Here is a 17,379-nt window from a genome sequence, read left to right as displayed (position 1 = left end):
GGTTACCCTCACTTTTGTTTTGCCCTGCAGGATGTAAAACAAGGAGGACAACCTCCCTCCTTATTGCGTCTTATTTGTGTTCTGAGGGTAAGTATACAATTAAAGTAACCAAAGAAACTAAAACAAGAACTTTAATTTCTTGTCAACTACAGAAACGCAAGCTAGGAGGGAAAATCACTGGAAAGTTTCACAGCCCAAATTCACATACTCCATGACAAACTCTGCTTTCACTTACACACATGCAACACTAATAAGCTGCAAAAAGAAGTAGGGTTTCAAGCAAGGAACAAAAAATAGATCTTATTCTTTGAGGGAAATACTGTCACTGTCAGTGAAAGCAAGGTTTAGTTTAGTAATTGCAATCCCAAATGGCTGGTGTTTTAATGCAAGCATTGAGGATTCTGCTGAAAACAGCTGTAGGGAAGTACAGTCAGGAGCAGCAAACACTTCTGTGTGCCTGGAGATTTGAGCAGACCCAGTCTGGGCATGCAGGATCACGCAGAATGAATGAGCAAATTAGTCCATTATGTCAGCCCATGGTGCAAACTCCCAACCATCAACAAGACAGCACAAGCTAACCAGCATTTAACTTTGCTACAGATACTGGTCAACTGCAAAATTATCATATTTTCATGCATGGTGCACTAATAAAAACAAAATCTCCAAACCCTTGTGACTCAACAATAGCATAAACATGACAAGAAAAAAAATACTGTCTCTTAAACCAGTGGGCCCTCATCCTTATTTCTAATAATAGAAGCAACTTCTACACCCTGAAATCATCTTTTCCAACAACCTGTTTCTTTTTTTCATAATAGCATCTCCATTTTGAGTTTTTCTGACCTATCTCACCTTGGTAAAAGCTTTGCCACAAATGGTAGATTTTTAAAATCCAGAACAACCCACAAGACTTCCTTGGAATAAACAAAAAGCAGACAGCACACATGGCCCAGAAGTACACCATGCACCACATTTCTCCAGGCCTGGGAAAGCTACAGGTTATTCCCCACACCTGACTTGGTCTAGAGCCAGAGGGCCACTTCATGAACTAGCTCCTCTGTTCTGTGCTTTCTACTGATTTTTATCTATCCACTGATTTACACAATGCCTCCATAAGTATTAAAGCCACTCACAGGCAAGTCTGCTGCAGAGACTCATTAATATTTAATATTAATGTACCCAGTTAATTCCCTAGGATTCCTGGAAAACCCTCTTCCAGTCTTGAACTCTCCCAGGAGGCAACTAACATTAGATTTATACCCAAACTCTTACCAACTGGCTTTGATGAATGTCAGTTAGTGAGGCTGACCACAGATCATCTCTTGCAAATGCAGAAGCAGACTGAGGAACTCTTTGCTGGCAGAAGTGTAATAATAGTCAACAAATACACTAGTGACACAACATTTTAAGTCTATGCATCACATGTAGTAGCTTAAAAGATCTCATAACATCTCAGAGGCTTTCAGATATTCCTAAAATAAATTTTGTCTACTGTACACAGACAGCGATTAAGAACAAAAATTTATTGGGGAAACATTCATTTCTGAAAATAAAATGGGAGCAACAATCCAAATCAGACTTGGCCTATTAATTCATCAAACGCATCCCAAAACAAAAAGACTCTTGCAAGTAAAGTGGGTCTAGAATTTCCACATAATTTGGAAATTTATGCATTGAGGTTATTTCATTCCTATTAGTGACCACAGTGCAGAAAGAAAGAACAGCAAACAAGCCACAGTTTTGTAAGCCTCCAGAAGTAATTGAAAATGTTTCCAAGTGCACATATTTTTGTGCCTCAAATCAAATATACTAAGTACATCAGCTAGAATTTGGGTTTGTTTTTATTTTGAAGCCATCTGGAGCAGTTTAAGTCATACTACACAATAATGCAGATTTTGTGATTCATTACTAATCTCCTGAGGTTACATTAAAGGAAGGAGCAAGTTACATTTGTATATTTTAAACAACCACAGAGGCTCATCTTTGGTTTTCAACATTCTTCACAGGCTAAAACTACCAAATGTGTTTTTTACCCTTGACTTCGAGGTGTCACTTCTGGAAATGTGCAATATTTGTCACCATGAATACCATTTAACTGCAGCAGTACCCAAAGGAACTCTGTACCACAACACGTGAATACAACTGGAGGAACTTAATTAATCTTCCTGTCACTTCCATGATGCTTTTCATTAGTTTAGCTGCTATCTGATCAACTGCTCCTTTCTCTATTGGAAATGGCTAACCAGAACCTCCTATAAAAGCGTTTTCAGGAGGTAAACAGGCTCACTTTTGATTCTGAGAGCCTTTACAAAGCTTTGCCAAGCAGACTTAATCAGTTCAGTAACAGTACTTAGAGCACTGCTCCTTTCAAGCAACTGGGATTTTCTACATACACAGCTTAAGAAATAGAAATAGAACAATATGCGTTTTTCTAAGCTTAAAGCTAGTACTCCTGGTATTTTGTAGTTTGAACACAAATAACATGTAGCAATTGAAGGTCATATTTGTCTGAATTTCCTTCTCACAGACATGGATAGTTATTAAACAAAGAAATAAAAGGTAGCCAGCATAAAACCAAACCCACGTTTTAGGCACTGTGGCTGCTAATTGTTTAACTAAATGCCCGCTCCTGTCATCTTCTGCTCCTAAGAACAGGACAAGATTTAAGTTAATAAATGTGAATGAATAGACAACTGGTGCAGAAGTTTCTTTGACTATGAATATTGATAACAATCTTAAATAGAAATATGGTCTTAAAAGCAAACAACAAGACTGAGAAGCTTGCCTGAATGCATGTCAAATATATTTTCAAATACACCCCCACACAAAATGTAATTTTTTTCACTCAAAAATGAAAACTGGAATTGACAACACAATGTCCAACATGCATAACCCTTCCTTTCTCCCTCTTCCCATTTTATTTCTGTAGTGCTTTCAGTACAACTTCTCTAACGCAGGCCTTGAGCATATCACAAGCCGACAATTCATCACTACTTCTTGTGAGGTGAACGATTAATCAGTGTTTCACTTTTTCTGTCCATCTTTCCAACACTCTCTAAAATTTTGCAACATACCTTCTAAACTCATCACCAAATCTAGACTCATCACCAGACATTGTAATCTCACAAATTAAAAATTTAGATTTATAAATCTAGATGTTGTACTAAAAAATTTTGTACAGATTTCACACTCAGGACTTTTTTTATTTTTGCACTCTGATTTACAGGATGCATCTGTTCATTTATGAATGGATGCATTTTGCATTTCTGATTCCACCATCAATTGGCCAAAACTATGCATTTCTATTATTTCTATAATCATTTTTATCAATCAGCTTATAAGTCTCAAGTAAAAAATGCGATAGTATGTAGTAAAATCATCTACTTATTCTGCCTGCTTTGACTGTGTTTGATTAAACTAAAATAACAATTTATTACATTACTAATTAGAGATCACCTAATTTTGTTTAAAATTATAACAAAGCAATTACTGTACAAGTATCAGCCTATGTTTTAAGGTGGGAATCTTTGTTTCGATTTTTTGGGGGATTTTGTTGGGTTTTTTTTGAGGGGTGGTGGGTTGTTGGGTGGGGTAGTTTGCTGCTTGTTTGGTTTTGAGTTGTTGGGTGGCTTTTTTTTCCTTCAACATGGTGCATCAAAGAACTGGAGATTTCCTCAAGAGAACATTTACGACTCTCGTATGAAAATTGTCCAGCACTATTGATTTTAAATAATCTTTAGTCCAAGCAGCTGCTGTTTACATCTTCCTTTCTTTCCTCCAGGCCTTTTGGAAAGTGCCTTAGCACACTCATTACATGGAGACTGTATCAAGCATTTTTCAAAATATAGGGTAATTTTTTTTTTTTAATTTTATTTTTACCACTTATGGTGCTTTCAAATCACTCGTAACAATCTTACTATCTCCACCTAGTGGCTTATATGATTAGGACTTTTGCTATTAATACACTAAAACCTTTTTATTGTCCTTTGCCTTGCCAGCCACAGATTTTTCATTTCCTGTTTCTGGCTCTCCCTATAAATTTTCCATACTTCTTACTTCTAATTTATATTTATTATATATATTTGAGTCATCTTTTATAATTTTGTTCCAAGCTGTGTTTTAATTTCTAGTTGCTCTGCTAATTTTGTGGCTGAACCAGGAAAAACTTTAACTAAAAGTTTGCCATTTTCTGAACATGAAATAACTTTTTTAGTCATCTAGTAACCTCTAAATATCTAAGGTAGCATCAATTATCCTCCCAAGGCTCATTTCTTCCCAAAAATTTCTGCTTCTATTTTTCCTATAAGAAATAAAATATCTTGAAACACAAAATCTGTAACTGATTTTATTTGTATTGTTTGCTCCTATAGAATATATATTAAAAAAAAAAAAAAAATCCCTTTCCATACCCTTAAGTACGTAAATAGAAGCATTTCAAGATACAAGCAAAAAAAATCCGAATCCTTCATTTTTTTATACTGTATATAGCTGTTCAAAGAAGAAAAGTAGCAGTAAAAGTAGCAATGCAATATGACTTTAGGTTTCCCAGTGATTATGAAGGCACTGAGCTGTGGTTTAAGTACTTCACTGCAACAGGAGAATGCCAGCATGTGCAGTCCCAGTGTGAATGGGTGCAAAGCAGTTTGCTGTTTCATACCAGACTGATCAATAGGAGAGAGGCTGGAGCGTAGATCTACAGCCAGATCTACGCTGCCAGCTGCTTCCCATTACAACTTCTCTCCTGCTTTGGGGAGCTGAGATACTTTGCAGCAGCACTCAAAAAGCAATTCCAAGGTGCCAGCACCACACTTCCAACCAAGAAGAGGCAGGAGTTTAAGGCACGTCCTACTTTGACTACCTTGAGAGACAGCACTTCAACTAAAGTAGCCAGTGCTACAGACACCTCCTGAGGGAACACATCCCACGACAAATTGTAATCTCAGAGGAAGAAATTTCATCTCCAGTGGCACAGAAACAGTTAAACTAATCTCACAGCAAACACTATTGCTGCATTTGAATTCCTCTTTCATATTCAAGGAAAAGCTGTTTTAGCTAAAGCTATCAAAGGAAATGCAAGTCATAGGTGAGTAAAATGCAGTCTCAGAAAGCACCATGCAAAAAGGGGAGAAGACGCAATGGCAGCAGGCAAGGCGTTAATTTGAGGCTATAAAAAGATGTAACTTATAGCACAGTGTTCAACTTTTTATGAGATTGTTATTAAAAATCTGTACTGGATTTATTCACACCAGCATTGAATTTGATAGGCCTGTCCAGGTGTAAGCATTTTGTGATTCTATACATGCAAGTTCCATAGCAGAGTGCAAGAAACAAATTGTCACAAAGGGAAAATATCAGCAATATCTCGCTGTAGGTGGGGTTTGACTCAGAGACTGACACTTAAGGTTTTATGTGTCTGTTTGGGTGCCTACCTGCAGTCTGGATGTCTAATTTCCCACCACATTCAAAGCAGATCAAAATGATGTAGACAACAAAGTCAGAAGAGTTACTTACCACATCTGGAAATAGACAACAGCTTTGGGTGGCCAAGCAGCTCTCCGAGCTCCATTAACTGAGTTTCACCAATCCAAAGGGAAACTTAGACACCTAGCTCACTCCTAGACACCTACAGACATACACACACACACTCTGCCAGCTGAACCCCAGCCAAGGCTTCCAAATCCCTTAAACAATCTGGGACCCTGCAGATCACCCATAACCATTGAAATTTAGATCCATTTGGGATCATCAGAACAACTACTAACTGCGCTCAGCAACACCAAGCAGCACTTTAAAACATGAGAAACACCTGCAAGTGAAACAAGCATATAATTTATTCAAGAAGAATTGAATTATCTCCTAAGGAATTAACTATAAATTAGCTTCATCGGTGAGTGGGGAAATTTTCTGAGCTCTTAAATGACCCCGGAGTGCCTCAGTATTTCACCCTGTGCAAAATAAAATTTCAAAGATCAAAAATGTGCCTCAAAAATATCAGGCACAGAAAAAAGTACAACTCTTGAATGACCAAGCTCTCATCTTAGAATAACCATGGTCTGATAAAATCCCTATATTTTAACTTAAAATATTCTAACTTAAACTATTCATGCTTGCCTTTAAGAAAAAAAAATGGGAGCATGTAACAAAGGTGCTGTCAGGTGATATAGGCATCTAGTGTTAACAGTGAACAGAAGAATGTTAAAATCATCCAGAAACTATTTATTTCTTCTAATTTCAAATGCTCCAATACTCCTCTCCTGGGGGAATCAGAAGGGTGTAACTGCTTCTTAACACTCTGCCAATAGTTTTCAAATACAATCCTACCTGGTTTATAATTATTAACAGTAAAAGGAGTGTTTTCATCTCTGTTCCCACCTTTTGATCTTATTGACAGAGACTTCTGCCACTCTAATTTAGAATGTCAGGTACAGCAAAATACTCCTGTCTGTATCTGTTCCTTTCTTGTTGCATCTCATTTATGTACAGATTCCTTTTGATCTGCCATATCTCTGAAATAAATTATCAGATTTGAAACACCCTGCCATAATAGCAGCCTATAAGTAATTCTCTTTCCCACAGCTGAACAAAAACCCTGTATCCTGAAGTCATATACCATCTCCAACATGCACTTTTAAGGGTCTATCTCAATACAAATACTTCATAACCTATTTATGACAATATATGTAGAAAATTAATAATTTTGAAATTCATCAGCCTAAATAGAGTGTTGTGGCTATTTTTAGATATTTCAGTGATTTTTAGTTTGCTGCTCGGTAGCACTTATAAGAAGCCTAGTTACTTTAGGTGATGTAGAGACAGAAAATTCTGGTCTAAGTCCCTCAAATTTTTTTTTTTTTTTTTTCTCCACACTATGCAGATGAACAGAACACAACAGATGAAGATGTATCTCACAGCTTCACTTCATATTTCTACAGAGCATTACAGTTGAAAGAATTTCATCTAGGTTTGAAAGCCCCAGCCAGTCTTTAGTCTCTGTAGATATGAGACAACTGTTCCAAGTGTACAGACTGTCTCTGGATCCATCTTGGGCAGGAGGACCGTGTTATGTCAATACTATAAGAGCCTGGAAGTGTTAAGGAGGAAGAGCTGGTTGTAAGGGTCTGTATCTCTGCCCAGCCCTGAGGAAGGGTCTGTAGATAGCAGAGCAGAACATGCAGGATGGTGTACTGGACTTCTGTGCTCACTTCTCCTCCAGGTCCTCTATCTTGTCTGTGTATAAGAAGGGGATTTGTGTTCTGACTGCTCAGACAGAGTTGACTGCAATGTAAAAGTGACTTCTAGTTCATCTGAGGGTTGCATTGATTTGGCAATTTAGTTTTGTGCAATGGAAAACTGCATCACTGACAGAGAAGCTTTCATGGAAAATAGTGTAAGAAAGAGAAGGCCTCAGTAAAATTATTTACTGCAGAAGTCTGCAGTGTTTCTTTTATCCCGCTAAGATATTTTATCATGTTCTCTAAGTTTCTGATACTTTCTGTACTGATACACTTTTCATTACTTATCTACCACTTCCTTCCTTAATCACTGTCCACCAGAGCATTTAATTAAGTAATTATTTTTACCAAGGGTAACTGTCTATACATTAAAAACCACTGGGCCATGCTCCATCTTCATTTACATCCTTTAAAACCAATGACTTTAAGAACAAATTCAGGAAGTACCGAGCACGAGGTAGTGCACTGTTGCATAAAGCATATAAGCATGCTAATATACACCCATATTTATATTCAGTCTTGTGCACACACAAATGCATGCAGTGTAACATGACAATGCTAGATGTTCTCTCAAGTGTATAATTAACTTGCTACACAGGTCAAAACTACACTAGGATTCAAGTTTCCTCTTTTTTCCTCACTCATTCCTCCTCAACCAGGCAATTTATTTTTCATCATTGGATATGAAGCCAATCAAAGGGTAGAATTAGGAGTGATAAAATTTGCACTCTATTGTGTTACTTTTTACTTCCTATTCAGTATGCCGGAGACATTTGATTAGAAGGAGGAAGTTAAATTATAATGCTGAACATTTTAGCTCGTTACAGTATGATAAGTGTTAGAAATTGCTCTTGGTAAAGTCACAGTGGGTTCACGCTCATTGCTGCTATGCATTAAAAATGTCATGGCTGACTATTGCTCTGTCTTCTGGGCCTCATTAACTGTTCTGGCCAGGTTAGGAACCTATTTTCATTGAATATTCCAAACAATGCATAGGGTAAGAATAAAAGTGAACCGTGGTTTTAGTTAGGGCCCCCTGAGATGGTGGTCCCCTGGATAAAGGCTCAGTGAAACCACCTGAGAGATGGGAAGATCAGCTTCAGATACAGCTAGCCAGAAATTCTGCAGGCTATGCAAGTCTTGTCCCCCTTATGCAAGGATTACTATCCACAGTTCCCCAGTAGGTGTTTTACCTCACATCATCACCTATTCACTACAGGAATTGGGACTACTGTCTCCTAGACACCTGCTGAGTACTTTAATAAGCTTGTGATTTTATCAACTTCTGTCTGATGCTATGAATGTTTTAAATTAAGACTTCACAAGAGTAAACAATAAAAGACAATTTTCAGGTTAGGTGCCTTATGTCAGTGTGTCACCAAAGATAGGTGAGACCAAAGGAAAAAGCCTTGGTCTGAATCAAGACAATTAAAATTGTCCCAAACATCCACGTAAGCTATTTATCAGGTTACTGTTTGTTTGGGGTTTTTTTCTTCCAAAGATAAAAATGCAAGCTCACTATTAAAATACAATCCTTAACTGATAAAATGTACCATAAAATTGATGGACATCTTCCTGCTAATTGAAATTTTTGTTATAAGCAATAAAATGGGACTGTGAGTTATTCTTAGGTGCCTCAGTAAAAGGAATCACATTATATTATTATTTTAAAAAGAATTATTAATTACTGACTTTTCACTGGAATTAGATAGATTTTAATATATAAAATCCAGAAAAGCAGAGATGCAGATAAGTTTGAAGTAATAATAATCACAAAAAAGCACAGTTTCAAGGCTTTATCATTAATACTTCAAGGTTTCTTTAGAATAAAGATACAAAAAATAATACATAGCAACAGTCAAATAGCAAACTCAAAGAAATAGATTTTTCTTTACATGTTATGTGACTATTTAATCTGATTTTCTAGTACAGAAACAGATGAACTGGCGGTTTGGTTCTACTCTTGCTCATACCGCATATTTCATAATTTTTCTGCTATAGTCTTTTGCCCTTTTGTAAAGAGTAATTTTAAACTTTTCACTGAATATTTTCTAAGGGAAGGTCAGATCTGAGAGGCTACGATCTTTGATCTTCCTTCCTTGAGTAACATGTATTCAAGCCTGCCAGGAGATTTTCTAAAATGACAGATGCAAGACTGACTGAACAAGAAACACCTATTACTGGGAAGGGGGACATCGCAGGAGTTGCAATAGTTTTTGCCTAGAAATTGCAAAGTATGTGATTTACAGAACTTTAAGAAAGGCAGACGTTAAGTACTACTACTACACATATGTACGTATTTTTGAACACATCAGAAAAGCCAAATTATGAGATAATAAGAGCATATTACATGAGTCATCAGAGCATGAACATTCCAGGAGGGATAATTACTCATTTCTGATGACTGGCTAAATACTATAAATAGCATTTCCCTGTCATTCTGGGGTCACAACATGACATTCTTAGAGAACAAATAAATTCTTTTAAGAGGGACAGTTTGACTGTACAGCTCCTCCAGTGGGAAGCATCACCATACAAATACTTCTTTCCCTTTTAATCCTAGCTTGAGACCCTTTCAGCTGAGGTAAATGACCCTCACTCATCACCAGTAAAATATTGTCACCTTTTGAGATGTTCCCCCAGTCAGTGCCAAGGCATGTTTCACAGAATTAATCTTTCTGTAACCTGACCAATGAAGTCCTAATTAACCAGATTTGAGGCACTCATACTACAAAAAGATCAAAGGATATTAGCATTTATGATACAATATTAAGGCTTTTGCAAGAGCTGCTGCAGTTTATACTAACTGATTTTATAAGATAGGAAATTGTATATCCATGTTTTGCAGACGAAATGTGGGTTTAAAACACAATAAGAGGGATTAGTTAGTGACAGAAAAAAGGCTGAATCCCCGGAGTTCTTGGCTCTATGGCAGCATTCAGCTCACAACATCTCCCATCACATGAACAACAACAACAAAAAAAACAACTGTGAGGAAGTTTATATAAAACCTGTACTAATCTCTCTTAATGCTGAAAGAATATATGCAAAATGGTTTCATTATTTGTAAGAAAACAGTGACTCACATTTTCCTTACACTGTGTTCACAAGACAAAAATGGGTCATTTTCTCCTTATATAGATCTTGTAAGACTATCAAAGTTACATTGGGGTGAACTTGACCCAAATTGTGTCAGGAATAGGGTTGTGCTGCTAATAAAGGTAAAGGTCTGTTCACTATGACACTATTGAGCAGTTTAAAATAAAAAAAAATCATGTAAACAGTTGTTGTCAGCTTTCAAATGCAATTTTATAAAACTCCTGTGGCCTTCACACATGCTACACTTTCATCCTTATCACCACATTAAATCACCTTGGAATAATGTCTTTGGGAGAAATTTGAATTCCTCAGGCTTGAATTTAATTACATTATGTAAACTAGAAAATGTCTTCAGTGTACTTTGAGGGAATAGTTTATCTAGGAAATTGTTAAATTCTGTTTTGTTTAAAATATTTACATTTTGATAACTTCATTCTGTTGCATATAGCATTTATTGATCTTTCTCGGGAATCCATTTTCAATACAATGCTTTCTATTTATTTCCCATAAACCTTTGACTATGCTAGGCTGTACTCTTACACAGCTTTTAAGGAAAAAATAAATTAACATGGTTTTGAGAGCATAAATATTTTGGTTTATAGCAATTATAAGATAGGGAAGTACATCCTTATACTTTTTTTCTCTTTTTCTTTCCTCTGGACACAGTACTTTAGTTCACATCCTGGAACATAGCAGTGATGCCTTAGGTAAAATTTTTCATAGCACAAATATGGTTTTGTTGCCTGCCATCTGCATATGGAAGTTTTTTCTTTCTGTATTATGACTCATTTACTTTGCAATTTGACTCATTCAGTAAATGTTTTGTTCTTGTGGGTTTTTATCTTTTGTTTTGTTTATTTTGTAAGGAATTTGAAAGTATTTTCAGGAGCTCTATTTTTAACTCATCTCCTGATTTCTCTCTCTTCTTCTCAATTTTCTATTCCCAATCATTCTCCCTTTTCTCTAACGCTTACACCTATGGCAGTGTTAACTGCATTTTCAGACACTACCAAAGTATATTTTTTCCCTCTCATATTTACTTCACAGAACACATCTATAGAGGTGAAAGCATTTTACAGCCAGTCAGGCCAAGATTCCCTTCCACCTGCACTGGAATGAAGCTCTTGAAATGCATGAAAGTCCAATTTTAATTAGGAGGGGAGGACTGCAAGCAAGTATTGCATAGAATTTCATAATCTAATTTAAAAAAAATACATACATCCAACAAAGGCAAATAGATTTTCACATCCTAATTCCTAAAGCTTAGGAAACCAGATCAGTTTAAAAAAAAAAAAAAAAAAAAAAAAAAAAAAAATCTCACTTGCTGTTAGCAGTGGGTAAAGCACTGTTTCCAGTATGCAGTCTCCATGGCCAACTCTCCTGTAAACATCCAGTGTCCCTGTCCAAAAACATTGCTGTGAGAAGTCTTTTTTAGTACCATGCCCCTTGTCAAGTCTTGGCTTTAAACTGTACTGTTGTACTGTAATAATATCCTGCTAATATTTTGCGATTTTTCCGAAGGTAATAAACTCCTCCATCAACACCCTGGCAAATCCTCCAGTCAGATTCACTGGTAGGGTGGGTCTCAGCTAAGCATCAGAAAGGGAGGTTTGCTGCATTCACAGTGTGGGTAATGTTTTCAACTGGATGTTCCCATGGAGTAAATAGTGTTCAGCTGCACAACACATCTGCTCTGACACAACCGTGTCCAAGAAGGGACACGGATTTGGCCAAAAAGGGCATGTTTTGCACAATTTTGGATTCTACTACATTTCCAATGGCTAACATATATGCCAGACAGTTTTGGAAGCTTCCTTAGAAGTGGAGCATACAGATGAGCAAACATATCAGTATGTCTAATAAACAGATCTCATTGCAAATATTAACATGCCAGTATTCTTATGCTTTGGGGGATTGTGGTATTTCATCAGGTGTTTGATAATTTAAAAGAAAATCCCCATTTCCACAGGTTTCAAACAATTTAAAGGAAAATTCTTCAACATTAAATTCTTTCCACAGCATTAAAAAAAAAAAAAAGTAATGCAAAACAAATTCAAATAAATAAAAAGAAACTTGCTCTTTATTTTTTTAAAAAATTTTTGTACTTATAATAAATCCTGGATTATGCTTTTAGTTTGTCTGAGTTAGGTCCTCTTACAGAAGATATGTAATAGCTATTATTTGAGAAAGAATAATTTCAGAGTTTGCTATCAGAATACGCTGTAAAAAAATATACCACAGGCTTGCTTTTGGGCAACTGTCTAAAAGCGTTTCTAACAATAAGCAGGGGTATATGATTTTAAGTGCATGTGCATATGAAGACATGAAAGACTCCAGCTCCCACTTTCTTCAAGAACTTGACCCCTTAATTTTTTTCGACAGCCCCCACAAGTGCCCAAGTGGCTAATATCAGCTGAGACACATTCTTCACACCTAGATAGTTGCTATGGAAATAACCATAGAATTATTTAGCAAAGTCTACAATGGTCCTTACCTGTACTCTGCACAGAGTGGGAGCTGATGGCACCCACAAAGTGGCCTGTCACATCTAAGTAACACTGTTCCATTGAATAACTAACACATTTGGAAAATAGTCATGACACTGAGATACACATTCTCAGTCATGACCAGACCCCCTCTATGTGATCGTGGTTTAAACAACTTCAGCAAAATAGTCTTTGTAAGTCTGGATCAGAAATAAAACCCTCTGAAGGACATCTGTTGCCTTTGTTGGGTCATCTCGTGTCAGGTACTACAATTCCTGGTGAGTTGACAAAAGGGACTACATCAGCTCCAATGAGTATATAAAAACAAGCTTCTGGCAAAATCTTTTGAATTAAGAGTTGGACCAGTCTTGGTCCAACTCTTAATTCAAAATGAAAATCATCCTTCAAGCCAAACTTAGACAAATAAGCCCTTCATTAAGCTTGCTCAAATGCACAGGTTAACCCAACTGCTAGTGGATTTTTTTTTTTTTTTTGGTCTAACCCCTCTAATTATCTTTGTGAACAAACATTTTTGTCATCTTCTGTCAAGAGGGGAACCACATATGGTGATTATTCACCTTCTCTGTCACGGGATCTCTAAGGTCTCCAAAAAGCATCAATTTGGTACATATTTTTAGTGTTTTCAAAGACTGAGGAGGGAAACATCGGGCTTGCTGCCCTTTTAAATCTCCATGGCTGAAGCCCTGCCATTGCGTGACCTCTGCCTCTGCTTCACAAGCACTCTCCAAGAGCACAGTATACAAAAAGTAACTTAAGGCATGTAACAAAACACAAAGAATGGAGCATAATCTATCTTCAAAACGTTCCCAGAAGTAATAGTTCAAAGTAGTCAGGAAGGCTCACATAGATGGTTTTTATCCTCATTCTCTTAAAACCACAAATTTTATAAACTGGAGACTGATAAAGTAGTACATGCATTGAGTAGCTTCAAAATTTGCTGTTAGAACCAGCAAGTCATTTGGTCCAAAGGTATGGAAAAATTTACTGTTATAAACTGTGATACATAGATCCAAAAGTAGAGGACTTGAAAGCAAACAGTGAAACCAACAATTACATGGCATGTCTGTTTAGTCATGACCACAGAGACGGATTAACATCCATCACACGCTTCTGCTCTTGTGCAGAACGTAGGGAACCAACAGAGCAGTCCAGAGATGTGTCTTGCAATAGGATAAGACATTAAAAAAAAAAAAAAAAAAAAGGCAAGCCCAAAAGACATACAAATATTGTTTTGGAAAAGGCAGAAAAGACGATTTATTAAATACAAGCACAGATGAGAGCACCTCCAGGGACCAGATTTATAATAATTACTACCTCTACTGACAGCTTCTTGCCTTTTAAACTTTAAAGAAAAGGATGTGGGAGAAGGTCACACACAAGAACACATTTGTCATCCAAGATGCTGTCCTCCACTTCTACGATAAAATAATTTCTCTTACAATACATTGCAAAGCAATGGACTTCAGTTCCCAAATTGTGCTCTGTTAACATGAATCATACTGGAAAAGTGCACTCTCATTTATTCCCCACCTTTCAGGCTCATGATTTCTTCTTCAGCCATTTAATTTATGTGAATTTTTGGTTTGTACTCATATGCAAAAAACCAAAACCCCAAAGCCCCACACACAAAATGCCGGGGACAAGCAAGTGAAATACTGTACAAAATAATTGAAACAGCCTCTCTCCACTATGCTTGCTTTCTGTCACAACCTATTTGGCAGGATTCAGTCGGGATCATGATGCTCATGTGCTGCTACTGGAATGATCTCTTTCTTTTGGCCTTTAGTCTTCTGTCTGAGGAAAAGTGTCTCCCAGGGAAAGTGCCTCACAAAAAAATGTTCAGTTTACCATGAATAAATTATACCCAGATAGACAAATGCCATACTTGCTCTAGGAGGCCAAATTAAGATTTCCTGGTTTTACTTCCCATTCTCAGTTCAACAATAATGCTGATGCTACATCACATTTCACTCTTTTGGATGCAGTCCCTGAAAGAATATCTATTTTAAATTAGCAGAAACTAAATGATTAATGCAGTATTGATTGCAAAGAAGTCTGTGAGTAGAGAGTTGCCAAGCCCTTGGTTTCTGTACCTTATCAACAGTCAGGTCTCAGAGATTCATTTGATGCCTCATACTAATCAACTACCTCATACATGTTTAAACAAGATTCAGTATATGTTCCTCAAACAGAACAAGGTACTGAGGATAAAATATCTGTCCACCAAAAGAAATATTTTTTCCCTGTGCAGGAATTTCTCATGTAAGTACAGAAACACTTGTATTCTGTATGTAATCACTTGTATTCTGCCCACCTGACCACACACTGAGAGTTCATAAGGGTTATATGTAATGTTCTTACTTCTATTCATAAAGACGTGCAAGAATTCAATATGAATGCAGTTTTTGTGTATGTATAACCCATCTGTAACTCCTCTTGAATTTAAAAATCACCTTTGTATTCCCACATGACATCACTGAGCCAGACTATGCAAACCATTTTAGAGCAGCTTTGGGAGTGCACTTTGGCCATGTGATAATGATTAAAGAACATAATCCAAAACTGCTGCTGCACTACAAGACACAGTCACTTCTGACAAGTTCTCTGGTGTTGCTTATACACAGCTTATACACATTACTTTCAAACATTCTCTTTCTTAAGAGGGAAAGAGTAAAAATAAAAATAAGAACGAGAAGGATTAGATTAAACACTTTTTAAATTTCCCTTCCAGTCTGGGGCCACCATGAAAGCCCCAGTCAGCTTCAAAGCCACAACCTAGGAAGAATCAACTTTTACCCTGAAGAAAGTTAGATATAGGGACGTGGATTTGAAGGAATTTTTCAAGGCCATTTTCTATATCTTGGAAGATAAAGCTGTTCCTGAAATAATTTGATTGACATGCATAGACTGAAAATATAGATGGTAGACAAGTCTTACAGAACACATTTTTACCCCTAGCAGATGTTATAGACCTACTATGAATTTATCAGGATTACCAGACTAATTTAGCTGGCAATCTAAATCTTCTGTACAGGTGCTTATCAGTCTGGCAGAAGAGTATTATCACTTAGTTATAATATAATACTCACAGTTTGGGTATTAACAGCTAGCAGTTCTTTGGAGCATATTTTTCTAGAACCAGATTGAGTTTGGTTTTTCTATCATATTAAGACAAAAAAAAAAAAAAAAAAAAAAAAAAAAAAAAAAAAAAAAAAACACCAAACAAACAAACAAAAAAAACCCCCAACACCAAAACAAACAAACACCAAAAAACCACCACCAAACAAACACTAAAAAACACTCTCTGCAAAAATTTCCCAACGACAAACTTGCCACTGAGTTCCCTTAAATCAGCTTTCCAGAGCATGGCAATGATTTTTAACACTGTTTCTCTAGTTTCTACCTTTTATCTGATACATTCACCCTGATAAAAAGTTTCAAGCAACACACAAGAAGAGCTAAAGTTAAGAGGGGGTTCCTTAATGCCTAATTCAGCCAAGTTTATGAATTTCATAGAATATTCTGAATTGGAAGAGACCCATAAGGATCACCAAAGTCCAGCTCCTGGGCCTGCATTCCCAAGAGTAACGCCATGTGCCTGAGAACACTGTCCAAATGCTTCTTGAAGTCTGTCAGGCTTGGTGCTGTGACCACTGCCCTGAGGAGCCTGTTCCAATGCCCAGCCACTCCCTGGGTGAAGGACCTTTTCCTAAAATCCAACCTGAACTTCCCCTGACACAGCTTCAGGCCATTCCCTTGGGTCCTGCCACTGGTCACCAGAGAGAACAGATCAGTGCTTTGCATAGAACAAAGAACTCTTTGTGGTGACAGTAATAATCCATGCTGAAGATGATGCCCTGACATTTATCCCTGCTGTCTGATATTATGCTATAGCCTATAGCTTGTCATGAGTTTCGTTGGAGAACAGGAAGAGACTGATTTCAATTACAAGACATTCCCAAAGTGCAATGCATGTGTGACCATATGACTGTGACTGTTAATACCTGTTTGTGGCATCCAGCTGAGTTTCTATAGGAAACAGCCCAAGTGTCTGCTTCCTCAACCAGGCTTTTCTTACTTCAACTCCATCATTTTCCATCACAAATGGCACTATATTTTATGTACATACACATACCCATCTATTCATAGATATGAGCAAGTGAAATTTGTATCCAACATGAAGGTAGAACATTTTGGTCTGACCACTTCTCTTAGTTGATAAAATGATGTCACCAATCTTCCACTGGTGCTGCATTAAATGATGAAACAGAAGTCTCATTTCAAAAACCATAGCATCTGCCCATTAGACACATTTTAATGCTTTAATGTGAGAGTCTGCACTTCATCAGATGCCTTAAAACCATAGGTCCACTTTCAGTCAGTAGATTATCTCAGAATCAAGATTATCTGCTACACTAATGTGAGGAACAAAACACCATTTAGAAAGCCTCCTATTGTGCAATACTGGTGTTCTGGAACAGTATTGCATCAGCTACCAGAGAATAATAAGGCTATTTATATCTTTAGTGCTTGATAACTCA

The 17,379-nt window shown here is 36.9% G+C and overlaps 1 protein-coding gene across 9 annotated transcripts in view; it reads right to left on the bottom strand.

Moving 5' to 3' along the window:
* ZNF385D (zinc finger protein 385D) overlaps positions 1-17,379 on the bottom strand; it is a 423,031-nt gene that overhangs the window by 170,082 nt on the left and 235,570 nt on the right. The window contains exon 1 of one of the 9 annotated variants that reach the window (XM_040064802.2): positions 5,512-5,649. The exons of the other annotated variants lie outside the window; for them this stretch is intronic. Within the exon in view, the coding sequence (XP_039920736.1) occupies positions 5,512-5,566 (55 nt within the window). The 5' untranslated portion in view covers positions 5,567-5,649. Of the gene's footprint in view, positions 1-5,511; positions 5,650-17,379 lie in introns of those variants that run through there. 9 annotated transcript variants of the gene reach the window in all.

The sequence above is a fragment of the Hirundo rustica genome, chromosome 1 (assembly GCF_015227805.2).
Source record: "Hirundo rustica isolate bHirRus1 chromosome 1, bHirRus1.pri.v3, whole genome shotgun sequence".
Classification (NCBI taxonomy): Eukaryota; Metazoa; Chordata; class Aves; order Passeriformes; family Hirundinidae; genus Hirundo; species Hirundo rustica.
Note: the sequence above shows the minus strand (reverse complement) of the source record. Positions and strands in the feature narration are given on the sequence as shown.